The sequence below is a fragment of the Mauremys reevesii genome, linkage group 1 (assembly GCF_016161935.1).
Source record: "Mauremys reevesii isolate NIE-2019 linkage group 1, ASM1616193v1, whole genome shotgun sequence".
NCBI classification, from domain to species: domain Eukaryota; kingdom Metazoa; phylum Chordata; order Testudines; family Geoemydidae; genus Mauremys; species Mauremys reevesii.
In genome coordinates, this window is record NC_052623.1 from 139,861,971 (window position 1) to 139,884,098 (window position 22,128).

The following is a 22,128-nucleotide window of genomic DNA, read 5'->3' on the forward strand; positions in this document are numbered from 1 at the left end:
GGGAGTTGAGTCCATGAGCCATTCATTATTAATACGTGGTTCAGTCCATAAAAAAGCTTGAGAACACCAGAGCTAAAATAAAATCCAAAACTTTTTTGCTATAAATGTTACTGAGTGGGCAGTGTGTATGCAAAGAGACCTATGACTAGGAAAATCCAAAGCTAACTTATTAAAAATGCATTTTAAACTTAAGTGGTCACTTCTCTTGGCTTGTCCTGAATTCCATTTTGTATTTATGCTCACTTATCAAGCAAACTGTTAGTGCCACAGATATGTTTAGGTGTGCAAAGTAACATATAGTTCAGTGGCAGCAAAAGTGGAGAAAGAAAACTACTAGTTTCAAAAGTAACTTTGTGAAATGCTCTAGCATTTAGATATTAGAAAACACGCATCTACATTGAAGTCTTCTCAGATGTATCCTTTAACATTATAGGTGGTCTGACTTATTGCAAAGCAAAAAATAAATTTTCAGTGTTTTTAAAAACAAACCACCACACTTCTTTACCGTGTATAGTCATTAAATATTGCAAATTAGGTTCTTAACTAAAGAAACCAGATGAGTTACCTCCCTTCAGGGTTTTCACTAGTCCTGTGTTTGCACCATTTATAGGAAGCTGTGCAGAAGATGCTGGATCAAGCTGAAAGTCAGGTATGTTCAGTCTCTTTTCAATAAAGAACTGAAAGATGACTATTGACTACCATCTGACGTTTGTCTTCTGGAATGATATTCATCTCTTCTGAAGAGAAGCTAATGGCCTTGTATAATTTAATATGTAATGATTTTCATTAGCCATAAACAATGTATTTACTATCTGGAACATATAATTAAGCACATTTGTGGCTCCTTGGTAGCAGTGCAGCTTTGCGTGCTTGTGTCTGTTCAGGAGAGCCAGGTCTAAAATGACTTTGGGATTCTGCTTTCTGGGCCACTGAAGACTTGATATGATGGTATGTTTTCTTTGAATAAAAGCACTGCAGCAGGAGAGAGTACTGATTCTGAAATAAAGAGGGAACAGTTAGGTACCTGGAAGAGTGCAGATCTCGAATTGGTAAAAAGTATTAAAATCTGCAGAATGTTCTTAAATTAGATCTCAGTGCCTGAATTCAGTCTCTCCATTTCTTTAAAAGAAAACAACTCATTTTATCTCACCCAGGCAGTAAAGGTTTCTAAAGATTCTTGCACTGAATGGACTCTTGCACCTATCTGAAAAGTAAACTTAATTATAGTTACCCATTTCAGAGTTGATTGATATTAGCCACGTTGGAATAGTGTTGGATTCTCCATTATATTTAGACTGAGCAAGGGAACTAAACTTCTAATTGACAAAATCTGGATGGAAAACTGCTTTGACTGTTTTTACTAGGGCTCTAAATCCACCTTTGGCACTTCTGGGAGAGAAACAAAGGGAACATGTAGTATACTGGAGTTTGAAATTGAAAGAGACAAGGTTTCAGTTGGTGAGTTCTACCACTGCTGAAGCCACAAATGTCATTCTGCTCCTGCCCTCTCCCAAATGGTGCTATCACCAGTAGAAGTGCCAACTGTACATAATCATAGCTTTCAGTTTGTTTAATGTGAGAAGCGCTACTTCAACACTTTTCCAAACTGCTTTGCTTAGTAAAGTGGGTGTAACATTCACCTTTTTAAGGGTGCTTCCAACTTTTCTTCTAGTCAACAAACATTTGCGATTTGGTAATCTCATACTGCATTTTAGGAGTCCCAGGCCAGTGGCTTGAGTACAGAACTAGAAATGAGGAATTCCTGCGTTTTAATCCCAGTCATAGCTCTGGTAGATTTTTTTTGTGGCCCTGAGCCAAGTTACTTTAAGTTTAGTACTTCATTTTTCTTATCTGCATAAAAATTGATACTTGTTTACCTACTTCCCTGGGCTGTTGTAAGGATAAATTAATGGACCCAACCCTCAGTTCCTGCCAGAAAGCATTCAGCCCAGTTCAGGAAAGGGGATGCATAAGTGTCTTTAGCCACTGTTACACTCTCCCAGTCCTGGAGTTGCTTTGCTGTCAGGTAGGTCTCTTCCCCGAGGATCCCCCTATGCTAGAATGGTGGGCTACCCTAATGCAAGAAAGAATATTTGTAATTCTCTTTGAGGGTGTAAGTCCAGTGTAAGGACTGAGTATTGTCATTGTTTGTAAAAACTTAATGTATCCTGGACTCTGGCAAATGGAAAATTTCCATTTGTGATCTTAAGTTCATTTTGTGTAGAGTTTCCAAGGAAGAGCTGTCCATCTTTGGATAGATTAGAGGCACTTGGATGACCATAGAGAGCAGTATTTAAAATACTTGGTTCAAAGTCACCTGGGTTTCAAAGGAGATAACATTGAGTTACATAAGTATTGAATTTGACTCCTTGCTGTCACATTTATTTATATATTTATTTTACTGTGTTCCGCTCATTAAGGTAATGATATGTTAATGGTATTTTTAAACAGCTGGAAAATGGCGCTACCTGGCATAACCCAGAACCCCCAGAGAACATAGGAACGGAGAAAGATAGAGCTAATTGCCCATTTTATATCAAAACAGGATCCTGCAGATTTGGAGACAGGTAACTGGTCAAATGTTGGGAATATAACATGGTTTAAAGGGGTTAGGTCCTTTGGGATTTCTTACAGGTTTGTGACCAGATTTATCTCCTCACTATTGCTTGATGGGTTTCCTGTAGACTTATTAGATAGGATTCTGTTCTCAGTTATACAGCTGTGAATTGAGAGTAAAAGCAGTGCACAGTCAGAATTGGGTTATCCATTTTTTATTAGAACATCAAACTGCTAATAGTCAGATCAAAACTGGGACCAGACTGACTGTTTCAGCAGAAGCATTTGCAGTGGTAGACCATTATGCCATCAGAGTATATCCAGTTTCCTGTTATTATTGGTGCAGCTCCAAAAGAATATATCCAGTCAGATGTCTTAATTAATTTGCATACACTGCGCCTAAAACAGCTACAAAAGCAAGGTAGTGTACATCTGCATGACTGGATGTGTCAAGTGACTTTCCAGTATCTCATTATTTGTACAGTACACATGATCATTGCACATCGTCCATTTAATTTAGTATGCTTTCTCAAAAAGTGCTCTAATCTTACTTATTGCCTCTGAAAACTTAATAAGCCCTAATGTGTTCCCATGACTTGAATCACGTGTGTTGCCTTTCTTTGGCATTTTTCTGTGATGAAATATATAAAATGAATGGTACAGAAGGTCAGTAGGGTACTCTTACCATCTTGCAATAACAGAAGGGGTCATACCATCAAATTGAAAGGAAACAAAATTAAACGTGAAATGAAGCCTTTTTGTATAATTCATAAATAAGCAGTGGAAGTGTACATGTTGAAGTTAGACTCGTGTCAAAAATGAAAACATTTATAGTAGATAGGATCTGAATATATGTCAATCAGTAATTGCTTGGAGATAGGAAGAAACTCTCTTTCTGTCGACAGCCTATTCCATAGTTGTCTGTTACAGGGCTTGCACCTTTCACTATAGTATTTGCTCTTTGCCGCTGTCAGACTTGATACTGAGCTAGATTGACCATTGGTCTGATCCAGTATAACAGAATCCCGTTTAACTGATCTAATTGGGACCGGGGCCAGATTGGATAATCAGAAAGTGGGATAATCTGGAGAATGAGAGAGTTCAATGCTGCAGCACTAGCTAGCAGCACTTCTGGCCCTGGAGTCTTGGTTGTTTGGTTAATGCGGTGAGCAGGAAAATGGAGGGTTAGATAAACGAGGTTCTACGTTACTATATCATGAACAAACCTACTAGCTTTATAGTAACATGGTTTCTATATTTTCCAATTTTAGTTTCCTATCATATAAGGTTTGTTTGTATAGAGTTTTAATAAATGTGGTAGTTTAACTGCATTATATTTAAGTTGTATCCTCCAAAGTGTGCTTCCAAGAAGGAACTAGCACATTTTGGACAGAGCTTTTTGACTCAGTTACCCTGGGTGAACAAGGGAGTATTTGAAGCAGAGATCCTAAAGCATAGTGAAACCCTTCTCATTCAGAAGCAAGTCAGGGAGATTACTCACTGAGCTTCAGGCTGTTATGGTGAACACTGTATTGCAGCATCTGAAGGCCACTTATGGCCACCAATATGATGTGATGTAGGTTAAAATAGAACTTCTGTGCAGAGCTGTCACTTGTAAAATGTGGTACTTCCATAGCTGCAGATGTTCACAACCTGAGGCCTAATTTTTCTTCCCCTTCCCAATTGGATGAGAGTAATTTCATTTACTTCAATAAGAGTTATTTAATTTTGTGGAGAAGAAAGGAGGGGCTCTTACAGAAGTAAGACTTTAAAATGTCTTGCAAGACTCTTCAAAAATTGAACAGATATTTCAAAATAGCAGCATTTGAATAAATGCCTTTCATCGTTTTTTAAATTTCTAACTGATGATTTTTTGTGTGTTTGTGAACACTGATGGCATTTGTATATGGCAGGATGCTTTAAAACTATCAGGAAACTTGTCTTGAATGAGCTGCTTTACACCTTGAAATATGCTGATTCCCATAATTACACTAATGAAGCTCCTTTTTAGAATATTTTCTTGCAATTCAGAGCTGTTAGTGGGTCTAGAAATAGCAAATGTTTGCAGCTTTAGCAGTGTAGCCTTTGCTTAAAGTGAGGTGTTTTTTTCTTTACCATAAATTATATAGGTGTTCCCGCAAACATAACTACCCAACATCTAGTCAGACGCTTCTGATCAGAGGTATGTTTGTTACATTTGGGATGGAGCAGTGTAGAAGAGATGACTATGATACAGATGCGAGTCTTGAATACAGTGAGGAGGAAACCTACCAGCAGTTCTTAGACTTCTATGAAGATGTACTGCCTGAGTTCAAGAATGTGGGAAAGGTTATTCAATTCAAGGTATGCATATGAGCCCAATGATAATCATCACCTCTCATTGTTCCTTTGCCAGTTTTGACTACTGTAAATCTCAATTGTAGAATATGCCATAGCTAAGTTTAATGTACAGTTTCTCAATTTAAACTGCATATTTCTGATGGTACCTGTAAACTAATCTGTGTCATCACAGAGGATTGTATTTCTTCAAGTTACAGGTGAAATCCCTCCCAAAACTTATTCTGGGACAAACTCACAACATATCTATAAAATTACCTTTTGAAACAATCTTCTTATTTCTCAGCCCCCATCTTAGTAAGCTTTCGAGCAGTCCAGCAGATTTTCAGATCATTTTCAAGGCTGGAAAATGTTACCAACCACCTACTAGCCCAAGGACTAAGCCTTTTAGGCCAAGTAAAGGTAGCTGTGCTGTCATGGCAGTGCGTCCCTCACCTTCCCCCCGTCCCCTTACAAGCTATGTCTATGGCAATTTAATGGAGTAAAATGGTTATATGCTTGATTTATTTAGAACACAGTTCACTTTCTGTTTAATTCACTTTTAAAAAATGTAACTTGCTACTACGGCTTGGTGAAGAGCAGAAAAATATTTGTTTGACAAATTGAACTAGTATGAAAGTAAAATATTTGAATAGTACATGACCAGTTAGAAATGGTACAATTTGTTGTAGAAACTGCAGCTTTGACCAAACACCAGCTTTTTATAGTTGCTGCAAGTTTGAGCAGGGTTGGACCTCCTGCACCAGGTTGCAGGGCAACTCAATCAAATTTGGCCCGGCTGCCCCTTCATCGTGAGCAGGTGGGGGCGGAGGCCAATGAGAAGGATGGGGACAGGGATCCATGTGGGTTGAGGCCAGGCTTCCCAGGAGGCTTGTCCTGCTCACCACCCAAGCTCTGTGGTGAGGGCTGCTGCCTCCACTCGGCCCTGCTTTTTGCCTCCACCAAGTGATGTGAGCTAGGTCTGCCAAGAAGGTGCTTCTGTGTGATCTTGAGGACTTCACTTTCTGTGGCTGCCCAGCTGCATCAGAGGATGGGCTTGGGGAGGCCTAAGTGAATGGGGCCGGGCTGGGACTTGTGCCTCCCACAGGCACAGGGCTTGGGACAGCGGAGCCCCAGAAGTTGCAGCCCCCCACAGGCCTTCAGAGGTCTCTGTGCCTGAGGCCAACTCTCCACACCAAAACCGCAACTTTAATCAATTCTGGCTACAACCTTTGAACCAAAAAAAACCACAATTTTCTTTTCTGACAGCCTTAATTCTGATCTATTCCAAGAAAAAGAAATATCTTCTCATGACCAGTCCTGATTGTTTTCCATTTTTATCCTTCCACCCTCTTTCCTTTTGTTGGACTCTCTACCTTTCCTTTCCCCAAAAATATTTTTCTCTTGTTGTACAATACACTTGTCCATTGTTGGGAATTGTATTACAAAACAAAATTCCCACCTGAATGCTGTGAATTGCATTGTTGATAATGAGACTTGGGGGATCAAAAAGCAAAGCAATACACTGATTTTTTTTTTTTATGGGATTTCATTACACAGTAGTATATACAGGAGTTGAGTTAGCTGGTGATCTGGCCAAAGTTGGAAGATCTGAAACACACGTTGGAATGACAATAGTTGAGGATATTGATGCCTTATCAAGGAAAATATTTGCTGAAATAAATGGTTGAAAGACAAGATCTTCTGATACCAAAGGATTTCAGAAAATAACATCCACTATTGTGAGAGTAAGGACACTGTAGGAATGAACATCAGCAGACACAGGACCAAGATATATGCACTCTGCAAGATGTTTCAGGAGCAGGCTTTCACAACCACCTATGTCTTTGAATGTAATATTGTACAGATTTGACACCTTGCATCAAGCCCTTACAAAGAACCATGTAGGAGTCACCTAATTCCTTCTCCAATTTCATGCCTGACATAATTATTGTGAGACAAGACAACAACAAATTCCCACCAGTCCAGGTATAGACAGTGCTCCTAATGCCAATCTCAGTTATACCGCCATGGCAATTAAACCTGCTTTTCATCAGGTTTAACTAACATGGTGATAAACACTTGAAGCTGAAGAGCCTTGTCAACACTAAAGCTACCATCGGCTAACTTGCACTGGTAGAAGCAGCAAAGAATCCTGTGGCACCTTATAGACTAACAGACGTTTTGCAGCATGAGCTTTCGTGGGTGAATACCCACTTCTTCGGATGCAAGAGTCTTGCATCCGAAGAAGTGGGTATTCACCCACGAAAGCTCATGCTGCAAAACGTCTGTTAGTCTATAAGGTGCCACAGGATTCTTTGCTGCTTTTACAGATCCAGACTAACACGGCTACCCCTCTGATACTTGCACTGGTAGGTATTTTTATAAAATTCCCTAGTGTGCACACGGCTTATTTCTTGCATGTCAATGGTGTGATCTGTGGCACACTATTGGTAAAAGCTTGCCTGCATTATGCTGCTGTGGGGCCTTTCTATATCTAATGCAGGGGTCGGCAACCTTTCAGAAGTGGTGTGCTGAGTCTTCATTTATTCACTCTAATTTAAGGTTTCATGTGCCAGTAAGTTTTAGAAGGTCTCTTTCTATAAGTCCATAATATATAACTAAACTATTGTCATATGTAAAGTAAATAAGGTTTTTAAAATGTTTTAAGAAGCTTCATTTAAAATTAAATTAAAATGCAGAGCGCCCTGGACTGGCGGCCAGGACCCGGGCAGTGTGAGTGCCACTGAAAATCAGCTTGCGTGTCACCTTCGGCACACGTGCCATAGGTTGCCTATGCCAGATCTAATGGCTTGAGTTATTTTACAGTGTCTGAGCCAGAAATGTTGGCTGTATCACTACTTACTAATAAGCTAATACCACATTCTCTATATTCAAGTATTTCACTTATATCTGTCTGAAAATTCCTATCCTAAGCATTTTCAACCTGGGTAACTTAAGTCTGATCAGTAAATTAAATCTGAAATAACGTGCCTTTATGTAAAATTTCACAAAGATTAGAAAAATCTATTTGTGCAACAAAACCATGCTAGCAAAAGAGCTTTTAAATCACTTTCAGTGGAATAAACCAACTTTTTGGAACAGTACAGGAAAGAAAACAGCAGCAGGGGCTAAATATTTAAGAGCTATTTGCGTAGTAGCCTTTTTTCTCCTGTCTTAAACTGAGCTCTTTATTCCTAGTCAGATTGAGATGGTTTTATGTGAAATTAGGAATTAGTGCTTAGTGCCCACTGCAGAGCTGGAGTATCTCATATTTAAAAGAGTGGCGACCCCCAACACTTTTTTACACTCCTGGCGATTTCATTCTTGCTGTTGCTCCCATGACCTCCCAAAATAGCAAACTTTTCCAGTGTCAGCATTGCTTGTCTGATGAAATACGTGTCGTGGCTATATTTTCATACCTGATTTTTCACCTCTGTTGTTTTTCTGTCTCCTTATTCAATCTCCCCTTTGTCTTGTCAGTTTTTCCTTTCCTATAAGTGCTGTTTGTGTCTAATGATGAGCATTAGGAGTTCCAGCAGCACTTCTACCATTTATTACTACTAACTATCTTTAGCTATTAAAAGTCCAGCTGGTGTTGACTGCTGTTGTAATATTGGTGATGCCTTCTTACAGTCCAGCTGGAGAGAACGCCATGTAATCAGGAGGATTAATCATGTGGTGACACATCAGTGTTGCCTATCCAGGGTGCCATTCTAGAGAATAAAACACAACCTGATTAACAGAGCATGAGGTGTAGTATGAGGAGGGGTGTGTGTGGGTGTGTTCAACTAAACGCTGTCAGCTATAGGGGAAAAGAAAACTCCTATGTTTAACATCAAAGCAAACCATTTTAAATGTTGTTCACACATACCACAAAAAAAAAAATAATTTAAACAAACTTCTATTTAATCAGAACTAAGTGTTCAGTTTTATTAAACCTGTATGTGAAAACCAGGCCAGAAGAATTGATAAATAAAATACTTTCACGTTCTTGTCACCCTAGATATGAGCCAAATTGGGGTGAGTATAATTCCATCAGGAATGAGCTACGTGGATCTCTCAGTATTTCAGAAGCCTTAATCTAACATTTCATCTCCTCTTAGGTCAGCTGCAACTTTGAGCCTCACCTGCGGGGAAATGTATATGTTCAGTACCAGTCGTAAGTGCTTTGCAGTTACCTCTTTATGACGCTTGACAGTTAAATACTCATAGATCATAAGCAGTACCCAAATAACAACATTTTACTTTTTCCTGTTGGGTTCTAAAAGGTTTAATTCCATATTTCCATTTTACTTAAATTTGAATGTCACTTAAACCCTATTTTATCTAAGTGATTCATCCCCACACTGCAGTAAGAGTCCAAATTTGGTAGAGAACAGAATTTAAAGGATTGTATGATATCCCCACTAATGCTACATGCTGCCTTATCTTTAAATTAAAGGGAGCGAGACTGTCAAGAAGCCCTTACTCTATTCAATGGACGATGGTATGCAGGACGACAGCTTCAGTGTGAATTTTGCCCAGTGACAAGGTGGAAAACTGCTATATGTGGTATGTCAGGGATAAACCTTTATAAAAGGGAAAGTCTCTCATTACTGAAAGGCTTATTAGAGAACTGAAAGATTAAGCAGTGATGTCTTACAGGCTTTCAAATCAGAGAGATCCACATAAAGTTACAGTACAGAAACCTTTTGAGGTGCAAGGCGACAAACTGAATACGTGCACTAACTCGACTACACAAGCTTTGGGCCGGAAGTGTATATGGTGTCCAACTGATATTGCTGGGGGGGATTTAGGAAACTGACTGTAGTTAGGATGCAGTAACACCCTCAACCTTTAGGAAGAGTGCTTTGGGATAACAGATGATTGTAAAATAGGCAGGATGTCTGGTTTTATATCTCATTCAAAACCAGCAACCTAACTGATTCTGAAACGTTAAAACATAGCTTCTTCATTATGATCAGTGATAACTATATTTAGCTGACTCTTACCCCAGTCTTGCTACAATCCAAAATGTATTTATCTTGAACAGAAATTTCTTACCTCCAGGATAGCACTTAGGCTATAAGGGGCCAGTCCATGCAGCTTAATGGCTGGTTTACTCATGCCTTTACCTAAAATCCTTGAGATTTAACTAACACCCATCCTGCCCAATTTACATAACTAGGAAAGTTAAGTTATAGAATTACTAGCTCACTTTAGCATAAGACATACTAGAATGTTTAAAAGCTAAAACTAATATCAGGATGGATGTGTCTCATGCGTAAGATTAAAGTATAATCTTTTGAAAAGAATTGAAGTGTGTTTTTCCTTTGTAGATGAGGCTGATGGGCGTGGTATAAATATCTATAGTGGAAAAAGCCAAAAGATTAAGTGCAACAAATCTTTTAAAATACATATTTAGTTAAAATGGCTGACATTACATTAAAAACAACAGAATTGTTGCCTTTATATAATATTGCCAATAACCTTTTTTAAAAAATAAAAATATCTGTTGCAGGTTTATTTGAAAGACAGAAATGCCCAAGAGGGAAACACTGCAACTTTCTGCACGTATTCAGAAATCCACACAATGAGTTTTGGGAGGCCAATAGAGACATACATATTTCTCCTGAACGGACCAATCAGTCAGCTAAAAACTCTGAAAGGAGAAACAGAACAGGCCATCACGAGGACTATTACAGCAAGTCAAGAAGACGGAGCAGCCCCAGCCCAGATCATTCTTACAAAAGAAATGGAGAATCAGAGAGGAAAAAAAGTAGCCACAAGAGCAAAAAAAGACGGCGGTCTAGCAGGTCAAGAAGTTGGGAACGAAGGCAGTCACATAGTAGAGGGAAGAAGAGGAGAGGTCGTAGTCGCAGCAGAAGCCGGAGTTGTACACGTGGTCGTAGCAGAAGCCGAAGTAGAAGCTCCTCTCGGTCCAGGAGTCGGGGCAAAAAGAGGTCAAATAGCAGAGGAAGAAGTAATGAACCCCTCCCAAAAAAGTGAGAATTCTTTGAGGAGTTGCCACTTGAGCAACTGTAGTGTTACCAAAGATACCATGTGTGCAGTAGATGGCTATGTACCAAGAATAATGTTGTACTGCATTAGGGTATATCTTGTATTAAAATGAGTATGACCCAAGCAGGACTTAAGAGTTTAAGAAAAATGGAACAGATTTAATTATTTAAATTTACCACAGGGTCATGGGAATTCAATATTTTGTGTAAATCCTTCCTGTTGGACTAGACAACTGAATGTATCCTATGATCAGCTGGAGATCAGGGATCAAATTCTCCCCACCGTGGAAGAAAGCTCCCTGTGTTGCTGCTTGCACACAGTGCTTGCGCAGCAAGAATATGGGGGTGAAATTAAGATTCTGAATGTCACTTTGCCTCGCCTGCTAGTGACACCAAGCCAATTCTGCATGTATGAACAGCACGGAGGTGGTCCTGCTGAGGGGAAAGAGAGGTACAAGCCCGGAGAATAAAAATACCAAGAGGGAGTGAGTGTACAGGTGATTGGTTAAGTAGTAGCCCACTTGATATTCAATACTGTGTTCCTTGAGCTAGTTGTAGAGATCATGTGTTTGGTTCAGCCAGTTAGCTGGGGCACAAATCAAGGCGGCAGTGTTAAGGCATGGTAATCTAAAGTGGGTTGTTGTTTTTTTTAAGTGAAGTAAGGGCTAAAGATTACTACAGGGATACTATAAACGAGGGGTCGGCAACCTTTCAAAAGCGGTGTACCGAGTCTTCATTTATTCACTCTAATTTAAGGTTTCGTGTGCCAGTAATACATTTTTAACATTTTTAGAAGGTCTCTTTCTATAAGTCTGTAATATATAACTAAACTATTGTCGTATGTAAAGTAAATAAGGTTTTTAAAATGTTTAAGAAGCTTCATTTAAAATTAAATTAAAATGCAGAGCCCCCCAGACTGGTGGCCAGGACCCAGCAGTGTGAGTGCCACTGAAAATCAGCTCACGTGCTGCCTTTGGCACGCGTGCCATAGGTTGCCTACCCCGCTATAAACCAAAACACAGGAGCTGTTAACTAAGGAACAGAGTGACTGAAGAAATGAATAAAGTATGTATAGGAGAGTAATTAATACTTATAGTGCTGTCAGGACTTACATAAGAATGGCCATACTGTGTCAGACCAACGGTCCATCCAGCCCAGTATCCTGTCTACCAACAGTGGCCTATGCCAGGTGTCCCAGAGGGAGTGAACCTAACAGGTAATGATCAAGTGATCTCTCTCCTGCCATCCAGCTCCACCCTCTGACAAACAGAGGCCAGGGACACTATTCCTCACCCATCCTGGCCAATAGCCATGAATGGACTTAACCTCCATGAATGTATCTAGTTCTCTTTTAAACCCTGTCATAGTCCTAGCCTTCACAACCTCCTCAGGCAAGGAGTTCCACAGGTTGACTGTGCGCTGTGTGAAGAATTTCCTTGTATTTGTTTTAAACCTGCCCATTAATTTCATTTGGTGGCCCCTAGTTCTTCTATTATGGGAACAAGTAAATAACTTGTCCTTATACACTTTCTCCACACCACTCATGATTTTGTATACCTCTATCATATCCTCCCTTAGTCTCCTCTTTTTTCCAAACTGAAGAGTCCTAGCCTCTTTTATCTCTCCTCATATGGGACCTGTTCCAAACCCCTAATCATTTTAGTTGCCCTTTTCTGAACTTTTTCTAATGCTAGTAATATCTTTTTTGAGATGAGACCACATCTGTACTCAGTATTCAAGATGTGGGCGTACCATGGATTTATATAAGGGCAATAAGATATTTCCCATCTTATTCTCTATCTCTTTTTGAATGATTTCTAACATCCTGTTTGCTTTTTTGACTGCCGCTGCACACTGCGTGGACATCTTCAGAGAACGATCCACGATGACTCCAAGATCTCTTTCCTGATTAGTTGTAGCTAAATTAGCCCCCATCATATTGTATGTATAGTTGGGGTTATTTTTTCCAATGTGCATTACTTTACATTTATCCACATTAAATTTCATTTGCCATTTTGTTGCCCAATCACTTAGTTTTGTGAGAGCTTTTTGAAGTTCTTCACAGTCTGCTTTGGTCTTAACTATCTTGAACAGTTTAGTATCATCTACAAACTTTGCCACCTCACTGTTTACCCCTTTCTCCAGATCATTTATGAATAAGTTGAATAGGATTGGTCCTAGGACTGACCTTTGGGGAACACCACTAGTTACCCCTCTCCATTCTGAAAATGTCCCATTTATTCCTACCCTTTGTTCCCTGTCTTTTAACCAGTTCTCAGTCCATTAAAGAATCTTCCCTCTTATCCCATGACAATTTACATAAGAGCCTTTTGGTGAAGGACCTTGTCAAAGGCTTTCTGGAAATCTAAGTACAGTATGTCCACTGGATCCCCCTTGTCCACATGTTTGTTGACCCCTTCAAAGGATCACCTCTAGAGCCCTTTTTAAATATTGACATTACATTAGCTATCTTCCAGTCATTGTGTACAGAAGCTGATTTAAAGGAGAGGTTACAAACTATACTTAATAGTTCTGCAATTTCACATCTGAGTTCTTTCAGAACTCTTGGGTGAATGCCATCTGGTCCCGGTGACTTGTTACTGTTAGGTTTTTCAGTTAATTCCAAAACTTTCTCTAGTGACACTTCAATCTGTGACAATTCCTCAGATTTGTCACCTACAAAGGATGGCTCAGGTTTGGGAATCTCCCTAACATCCTCAGCTGTGAAGACTGAAGCAAAGAATTAAATTAGTTTCTTCGCAATGACTTTATCGTCTTTAAGCGCTCCTTTTGTATCTCGATCGTCCAGGGCCCCCACTGGTTGTTTAGCAGGCTTCCTGCTTCTGATGTCCTTAAAAAACATTTTATTACCTTTTGAGATTTTTTGGCTAGCTATTCTTCAAACTCCTTTTTGGCACTTATTACACTCTTGCACTTAAGTTGGCAGTGTTTATGCTCCTTTCTATTTACCTCACTAGGATTTGACTTCCACTTTTTAAAAGATGCCTTTTTCATCTCTCGCTGCTTCTTTTACATGGTGGTTAAGCTACGGCGGCTCTTTTTTAGTTCTTTTTACTGTGTTTTTTAATTTGGGGTATACATTTAAGTTGGGCCTGTATTCTGATGTCTTTGAAAAGTGTCCATGCAGCTTTCAGGGAATTCACTCTAGTCACTGTACCTTTTAATTTCTGTTTAACTAACCTCATTTTTGCATAGTTCCCCTTTCTGAAATTAAATGCCACAGTGTTGGGCTGTTGAGGTGTTCTTCCCATCACAGGAATGTTAAATGTTGTTATGGTCACTGTTTCCAAGTGGTACTGTTATAGTTACCTCTTTGACCAGATCTTGCGTTCCACTTAGGACTAAATTGAGAATTGCCTCTCCCCTTGTGGGTTCCTGTACCGGCTGCTCCAAGAAGCAGTCATTTAATGTATTGAAAAACTTTGTCTTTGCATTTTGTCCTGAGGTGACATGTACCCAGTCAATATGGGGATAATTGAAATCCCCCACTATTATCAAGTTGTTTATTTTGATAGCCTCTCTAATCTCCCTTAGCATTTCATTGTCACTATCACTGTCCTGGTCAGGTGGTCGGTAATAGATCCCTACTATTATATTCTTATTAGAGTATGTAATTACTATCCAGAGAGATTCTATGGAACATGTGGATTCATTTAAGATTTTTACTTCATTTGATTCTACATTTTCTTTCACTAGGGTGACCAGACAGCAAGTGTGAAAAATCAGGATGGGGGGGGGGGGGAGAGATAATAGGATCCTATATAAGAAAAAGACCCAAAGATCAGGACTGTCCCTATAAAATTGGGACATCTGGTCACCCTATCTTTCACATAGTGCTACTCTCCCTGTTCCCCCCCAGGAATGACTTCCTCATTCCAATTCCTTATACACTTTCCTATGTGGAGCATGCAAAGCAGTAATAAAATAACTTCTAGAAATCAAGGTTCATCTTGATAGTTGGGGTGCTATTAGTGTTTAAAATCTGTGTTTGCATTCCAAATAGATCCTTGAAACCCTTACAATCGTGGGGTATAAATTAGATACAATACTTAAGGAGAGATTTTTCAAAGGGCAATTAGGTGCCTAACTCCCATTGATTTTTTCAAGAGGAGCTGGGAGCCTATCTGGTTCTTGATACTATCCCCCATAATGCAGATACTTCTTTATAGCCACACTATTAAATAGAAAAGGAAATATTTATTCCAGCCTTGACTTGAGGGTGCAGCTTCTTCTAAAGCTTTGATCATGCCAATGGTTAATATCAATAGTACATTCAGCTGCTGCTAACTCTTGTATTTTTCCTCCACATTTAAGCTGTCTGGGTATGCATTCAGCACCGAAACTAGACTGCCCACAAGTCTGCTGCTACAGCTTTGAGGTATTAGCAGTCATTTTCCAACTGCTTTCATACCTCATGCTTCAGTACTACTGTTTCCCATAACACTTAAGTGAGGTCTGAGTGTGAGAAGGCTTCAGAATCAAACAGTCATGTGCATGGCTTTTTGTAATTACACTACAGCTTAGTGAGTGATTATTTTTATTTGAAATCAAAACCAAAGGTTTTTTTTTTAAATGTAAGCTTAAAGTTTGCAAGGGAAATAGCAAAAGGGGCTCAATAAGGAACTAAATTCAGAGGATGGATTTTCTGTGATGTGTATTTCTACTGCCATTACAGCTCATGAAGACTTTACAAAATGCAGTAGTACTGGCATAGCTCCTATCATGTGGTATCCTGAAGGAATATGACAGTAGCACTGAAGGGCCCCAGTGTGCTAGCTACAGTGCAAATACAGAGACAGTCCTTGCTCGTTGGAGCTTACAATCTAAGACAGAGCCTCCCCTCCCCCGAATAAGGGCATTTGAAGCAGTCTATAGTGAGTTTGCTTGGGGACAAGATCCCACCCCAAAGTGAGACATAATTCTGGTAGAGTCTACTTTAAACAGGGCTCCTGTACTGTTGCTGCATTTCTTCAGAGCATGTCACTAATTTCATGGCTATACTTCAGAGAAAAGCTGAAACTTACTGAGCCAGATGCAGGGTAGTGGAAAATCAGGCCCTTCATCTCTTCTGGCCCTCTTGGTTCTCCAGTTCATAGCAGTAGGCAGGGCCGGCTCTGACTTTTTTGCCTCCCCAAGCAAACAAAAAAACAACTTGCAAGGCAGCTGCAGCACCAAAGCAAAAAAAACAAAAACAAAAAAAACCGTGCAGGGCTTCCGGAGCAGCAGAGCAAAAAAAACCCGTGCAGGGTGGCCAGAGCGCGAGTGCAGGGGGACTCCCAGTGTTGCAGACGTGCCCCAGGCAGGGGCAGAGAAGGGGGGCGGCCAGGGCTTCCGCCGTGCTGCCTGCTGGGAGGGCTCCGCTCCAGTCAGCGGGGAGGGAAGGACATGGGCTTCCCTGCCAGGCTTGCTACAGACCTGGCACCAGCTGGGGCAGATGGAGGGTGCAGCCCACTCCCAGCAGGGCGCTCCCCTCCTCCGCCCCCTACAGGGCAGCCAGAGCGGTGAACCAAAAAGAAAAAAACCTGTGGGGTGGCCAAAGCAGCAAAGCAAAAAAAAAAAAAAAGAGGGAATGCCGCCCCTTAGAATCTGCCGCCCCAAGCACAAGCTTGCTTGGCTGGTGCCAGCCCTGGCAGGAGCAGGACATGTTTAAAACATTTTTGGTAATCTTTCAGCTCTAACTTTTGCCTTTCATGCTTAAAGGGAAGAGTCATTTTCTCAGCACAGATGATGACCATCCTGTGCATTACCACAATTATTGTATTATAGGCTACACAGTTGTTCAACAGTAAGAGACACCTGTCTCAGTGCTATGTCATTCATTGTACTCTGCCTCAACGAATAAAAACTGGAACTATACTGCATGTCAGCAGCTCTCAGAAGCAAAGCTCTTAGTTCTATATCTTGTTCAGCCAATCACTCAGACAAACAAGTTTGTTTACATTTGCAGGAGATAATGCTGCTCACTTCTTGTTCACGTCATCTTAAAGTGAGAACAGGCGTTCGCATGGCACTGTTGTAGCCGGTGTTGCAAGATATTTACATGACAGATGCGCTAAGATTCATATGTCCCTTCATGTTTCAACCACCATTCCAGATGACATGTCTTTTAAATCTTCTGAAAGCAGGCTCCACACCTCATCCCTCTCAGATTTTGGAAGGCACTTCAGATTCTTAAACTTTGGGTCAAGTGCTGTAGCTATCTTTAGCAATTTAACATTGGTACCTTCCTTGTGTTCTGTCAAATCTGCTGTAAAAGTGTTCTTAAAATGAACATGTGCCGAGTCATCATCTGAGACTACTCCAACATGAAATATATGGCAGAATGCAGGTAAAACAGAAACGGAGACATACAATTCTCCCCCAAGAAGTAAAGTCACAAATTTAATTATTTTTTTAATGATCATCATCAGCATGGAAGCATGTTCTCTGGCATGGTGGCTGAAGCATGAAGGGGCATATGAATGTTTAGCATATCTGGCATGTAAATACCTTGTAATGCCAGCTACAAGAGTCCCATGCGAATGCCTGTTGTCACTTTCTGGTGACATTGTAAATAAGAAGTGGGCAGCATTATCTCCAATAAGTGTAAACAAACTTGTTTGTCTTAGAGATTGGCCAAACAAGAAGGCGGCCTGAGTAGACTTGTAGGCTCTAAAGTTTTGCATTGTTTTGTTTTGGAATGGAATGCAGTTATGTAACAAAACAAAAAAAATCTACATTTGTAAATTGCACTTTCACAATAAAGAGATTGCACTACAGTACTTGTATGAGATTAACTGAAAAATACTATCAGTTTTACAGTGCAAATATTTGTAATAAAAATAATAAAGTGAGCAGTGTACACTTTGTATTCTACGTTGTAACTGAAATCAATATATTTGAAAATGTAGAAAAACATCCAAAATATTTAATAGATTTCAATTGGTATTCTATTGTTTACCAGTGCAATTAAAACTGCCATTAATTTGAGTTAATTGCATGAGTTAACTATGATTAATCAACAGCCCTAGAAATAAAGATGCAGTTTTTAAACAAGGAGGGTAATTAACCATTGCATAAGTTAGCACAAGAACAACATAAGAACGGCCGTACTGGGTCAGACCAAAGGTCCATCTAGCCCAGTATCCTGTCTACCAACAGTGACCAATGCCAGGTGCCCTGGAGGGAGTGAACCTAACAGGCAATGATCAAGTGATCTCTCTCCTGCCATCCATCTCCACCCTCTGACAAACAGAGGCTAGTGTAGATCATCACTAGCATTTTTAATCAATACTGGATTCTTCTGACACATACTCTAGTTAAAGCAGGAATCAATGCAGGAAAGTGGCATGGCTTGTGTTGTACAGGTCAGGCTAGATGATAATGGTCTCTCAGGGCCTTATCTATGAACCTCTTCAGTGTCCCTTCTTATAAAGTATGGAGTCCGTATGCCCCTCACCCTTGTTCCAGCTTCACAGGATATGAATGGGAAGGAAAGCAAGTAGAGAACACATTGGTAGAGGAGGGGGACAAGTGGCTAAAGCAACTATTTTTGGGGGAGAGGGTAGCTTTGAGGGAAGAAGAGGAGGTAGGGTGCAAGGGTGGTATGTTCAAGTTCTCTAGTTAGCCACAGAAGTGGCAGCACTAGTTCATGATACCCTGGACAGAGAAGTCTGACACAACCTTGTACAGATGCTGGTTTATCACTTCACTGAAATATGAATACAAAACAGAACATCCTCCTGCTTTATAAGACAAGTAAAATCAAGCAGGTAGAACAAAAAACTTTTACAGTCCTGGTACCAAATGAGATCAAAAGATGGAGTCCAAACTGCCAGGAAAACTAGATTTCCATGGCAGCTGGCCCATAGAGGAAAATTTTGCAGCACGGCAGAATTAGCAGAACCCTGCTTATAAATCAGAGAAGTGATGTTAGCTTGAGGTTGATATATACCCCTAAATGCTGTTTCACAGTCTATCCTTCAACACTTGGAAAAATATTCTGCGAGGCATTCAGCTTGAAAATTCTGTTAGCGTCCAATGCTCAGTATTCCAAGCACAGCACAAACTGTATGGCAATAGCTGGAGTAGAAAAGGACGATTACGTAGAGAAACTTACTCTTGCACTTAAGCTTGTTTTCATCTTATCCTTGGCGGAAACCCTTTAAAGTGAAGGTACTAATGATTTTCCAAACTTCTTTCTTCCTTCAGGTAAAGCCAAGTGGAATTCAGACAAGAATCTTAGTGCTCACTTTTTGAAAAATGAGTGACAACTTCTCCCAGTTAGAGAAACACTTTCACTGAAATTAGGACTGTGTATGCTGTACTGAACTGCCCTTTATTATAGTCAAGAAACTGAATGCTAAGTTTGTATTATCCAAAACACCTTCAGTTAGTGTGTTTTTGGCTTTAATTCTCAAGTGAAATAGCACTATAGCTAAACTGAATATTCATTCAGATGAAGTTTCTTTACAGTAAAGTGTTTAATGTGATTAAGCTTTCAATTACCTGCTAACTTATTGTTTTCTGTAAAAGTGTTAATAGCTGTAAATAAATGGAATCGTGAGTATACATTACACTTTTTTAATAAAGTTTGTTGCAAATCAAGTGAGGTAATGTTTAATTGTGCATTATTTTTTCCTATCACTAAAATATTTACCTATCCTCTCCTTCCCCCTGCAAAAATATTAAACCTTTGATTATATATAAGCAAACAGCAATGGTGTAAAAATGAACATTTATTACAATTAAATTAATGTGATACTAAGACAGTGGTCACAGGTTTTGACACAATCACAACAAAGCTTAATCCAGCCTAGCACATACAAGTGACAGCGTAAACCTTAGAAACATGTTTGTTTAAACACACATAAAACTGCTTTCAGATTGACATTTTAAATGAAGGAAATTCATTCACTTCAACAGCACAAACAGACAACCATCCCATACCAGTTGTATCTCATCTTTTTTTGCATATTCTACATGAGTGAAATGCATAACAGGGCTCTTGTGTACCTTATACAAACATGATATTCTAGTGACTTGAGAGGCCTGTGTTCTGTACATGACATGAGTGGATATGAATACTGTAAATGTGTGGTACTGCTTACGTCAAGTGAGCGAACTGAAATGTTATGGAGCCTATGGTCAGTTCCCATTTAACAGCAAGCTTAGAAAAACACTCACCTTGTGATCACTGCAGATACACACAGTAGAACTTTGCTACTCCACACATAATTTGCAGGAAAAAATGGCACTAACTTCTCAGCAACAGAACAGAGTTCTGTACAGAGATCTCATAAGACTAAACACTTTAAGGTGTAGACTATATTGCAAAACACCTATAACTGTCAAAATAAATGAACAAAGTACATTTTGTGGTCTATTACCCTTGATTATTTGTTCATTTACATGCTGAAACTCACTCAGTAATTTTCAATAGGACTTCAGTGTAAATTAAGTTAGTGGTACTGAATACAAACACTTGTGTTTGCTTAAGCTTAGTAATTTCACAATGGATGTCACCTGCATGTACGGTGACAGGACATTAATGTACATCAATGAAGCAGGTTAAAAGATTTTTAAAATGCTTATGCCCCCATTGAGCATACCATAAAATACCAGTAAATGCAAAGCCTTGTTTCTAGGGTTCAAAATAAAAACTTTGAAATTGTTATATGCAGTGTTGTAGCCATATCTGTCTCAGAATATTAGAGACACAAGGTGGATGAGGTGATATCTTTTATTGGACAAACTGTGTTGATGAGAGAGAGAGAAGCTTTTGATCTTACAGGGAGCTCTTCTTCCAGTTTGAGAAATGTACTGAAAAGTCACAGCTAAACACAATGTGGAACAGACAGCATAAGCAGTTAACACACATTTCAATGGACCATTCAAGGTGAAATGGTCCTTAGAACTGGAAGGGTGTTTATAACAACACCCTTCCAGTTCTAAGGGAGGAAGAAATATGGGGAGACGCAGCTTGGGCAGGGGGGTTGTTAGTGGATATAGATTGTTGTTATAAACCATAAATTCAGAGTGTCTGTTCAGTCCATGATTTTTAGTGTCTAGCAGAGTTATGAATTTTAAGCTCCCAGGCTCACCTTTTGAAAGTGTTGTGCAGGTTTCCTTTGAGGATGAGGACTGACAGGTCAGCTATAGCGTGATCGCTTTGAGAAAAGTTTTCACCCATGTTGTCACTGGATTTATGGTTTATTACAACAATCTATAACCCACTAAACATCATCAGCGCTGGAACTGGAGGGGGAGGGGGGGCGCTATGGTCTTCCCACTTTTTGAAAGTGGATGGGCCTGTCCTGTCCACTTTTTGCCACAGTCCCTGCCCCTCCTCTTGGGCCCAAGACCCTGCCCCCTGAGCAAGGGCCAGCAGCTGGAGCCCAGCGGGGGAGCCTGGGCAGCAGGGGGTGCTGCACCACTGATTCTCCACCCTTCACCTGCCCAGGGCGGGCGGCCAAAGAGAAGCCCTGGGCCCCTCATCCAGGGCAGATGAAAGGTCCACAGCCCCTCACAGCTGACTGGCTGTGTGGCTCTTCCCACAGCTGGGCTGCAGCTCTGAGGCCCTATCCCTTGGCTGGTAAAAGCCACGCGGGCAGTGTGGGGGGCCATGCGCCCTCCACCTACCCTGGGCAGGGAGCCCGCAGGGCAGGGACACAGACCATGAGCTGCTCTAGGGGTCCCCCAAACCCCAGCAGGTGGAGAGTCCATGGCTCCCAACCTGCTCCAGCTTCCAGTCTGGCAGGGGGCAGGGCCTCAGGCAGAGCTACAGGGGGGCAGGAGCCCTGCCCCTCCCCCCCACACTTTTGGGAGGGTTCTGCCAGGACTGACTAACAACCCTCCCCCAGATACCTTCTCCCCCTTCTGTTTCCCCCTATGACTGGAGGGGTGTTAATGGGCCACTTTGCCTTGAATGGTCCCTTGAAATATGTGTTAACTACTTATGCTAAACAATCTGTTTCACCTGGTATTTAGCTGTGACCCTCAGAGTACATTTCTCAGACCTGACATGTAGTAAGCTCAAAAGCTTCTCTCTCTCTCACCAACAGAAGTTGGTCCAATAAAAGATATTACCACACCACCTTCTCTCCCTAAATTTTAAATTGCACATTTTTAACTTTCCCTTTAAGTTATCCCCTCCTCTCCATGATGTCAAGTGCTACCCCAGCATATTTTACATTATCTACTCATCTGAATAGGCAGAAGGGCAAAGTACATAATCTAGGTATAAGTCTACAGT

The 22,128-nt window shown here is 40.4% G+C and overlaps 2 protein-coding genes across 6 annotated transcripts in view; one reads left to right on the forward strand and one right to left on the reverse strand.

The window, feature by feature from the left end:
• ZRSR2 (zinc finger CCCH-type, RNA binding motif and serine/arginine rich 2) overlaps positions 1-19,451 on the forward strand; it is a 28,498-nt gene extending 9,047 nt beyond the window's left edge. For 2 of the 3 annotated variants that reach the window (XM_039496613.1, XM_039496623.1), the window contains exons 6-12: positions 611-649; positions 2,452-2,567; positions 4,686-4,899; positions 8,979-9,034; positions 9,317-9,426; positions 10,376-10,859; positions 15,210-16,223. In XM_039496613.1, the coding sequence (XP_039352547.1) occupies positions 611-649; positions 2,452-2,567; positions 4,686-4,899; positions 8,979-9,034; positions 9,317-9,426; positions 10,376-10,859; positions 15,210-15,336 (1,146 nt within the window). In that variant the 3' untranslated portion in view covers positions 15,337-16,223. Of the gene's footprint in view, positions 1-610; positions 650-2,451; positions 2,568-4,685; positions 4,900-8,978; positions 9,035-9,316; positions 9,427-10,375; positions 10,860-15,209; positions 16,224-19,085 lie in introns of those variants that run through there. The other variant, XM_039496628.1, reaches the window with a different exon arrangement.
• The window catches only part of AP1S2 (adaptor related protein complex 1 subunit sigma 2), a 62,862-nt gene continuing 48,591 nt past the window's right edge, over positions 7,858-22,128 (reverse strand). Inside the window, exon 5 of one of the 3 annotated variants that reach the window (XM_039496743.1) lies at positions 7,858-8,588. In XM_039496743.1, the coding sequence (XP_039352677.1) occupies positions 8,562-8,588 (27 nt within the window). In that variant the 3' untranslated portion in view covers positions 7,858-8,561. Of the gene's footprint in view, positions 8,589-8,827; positions 9,003-22,128 lie in introns of those variants that run through there. The other 2 variants (XM_039496712.1, XM_039496686.1) reach the window with 2 other exon arrangements.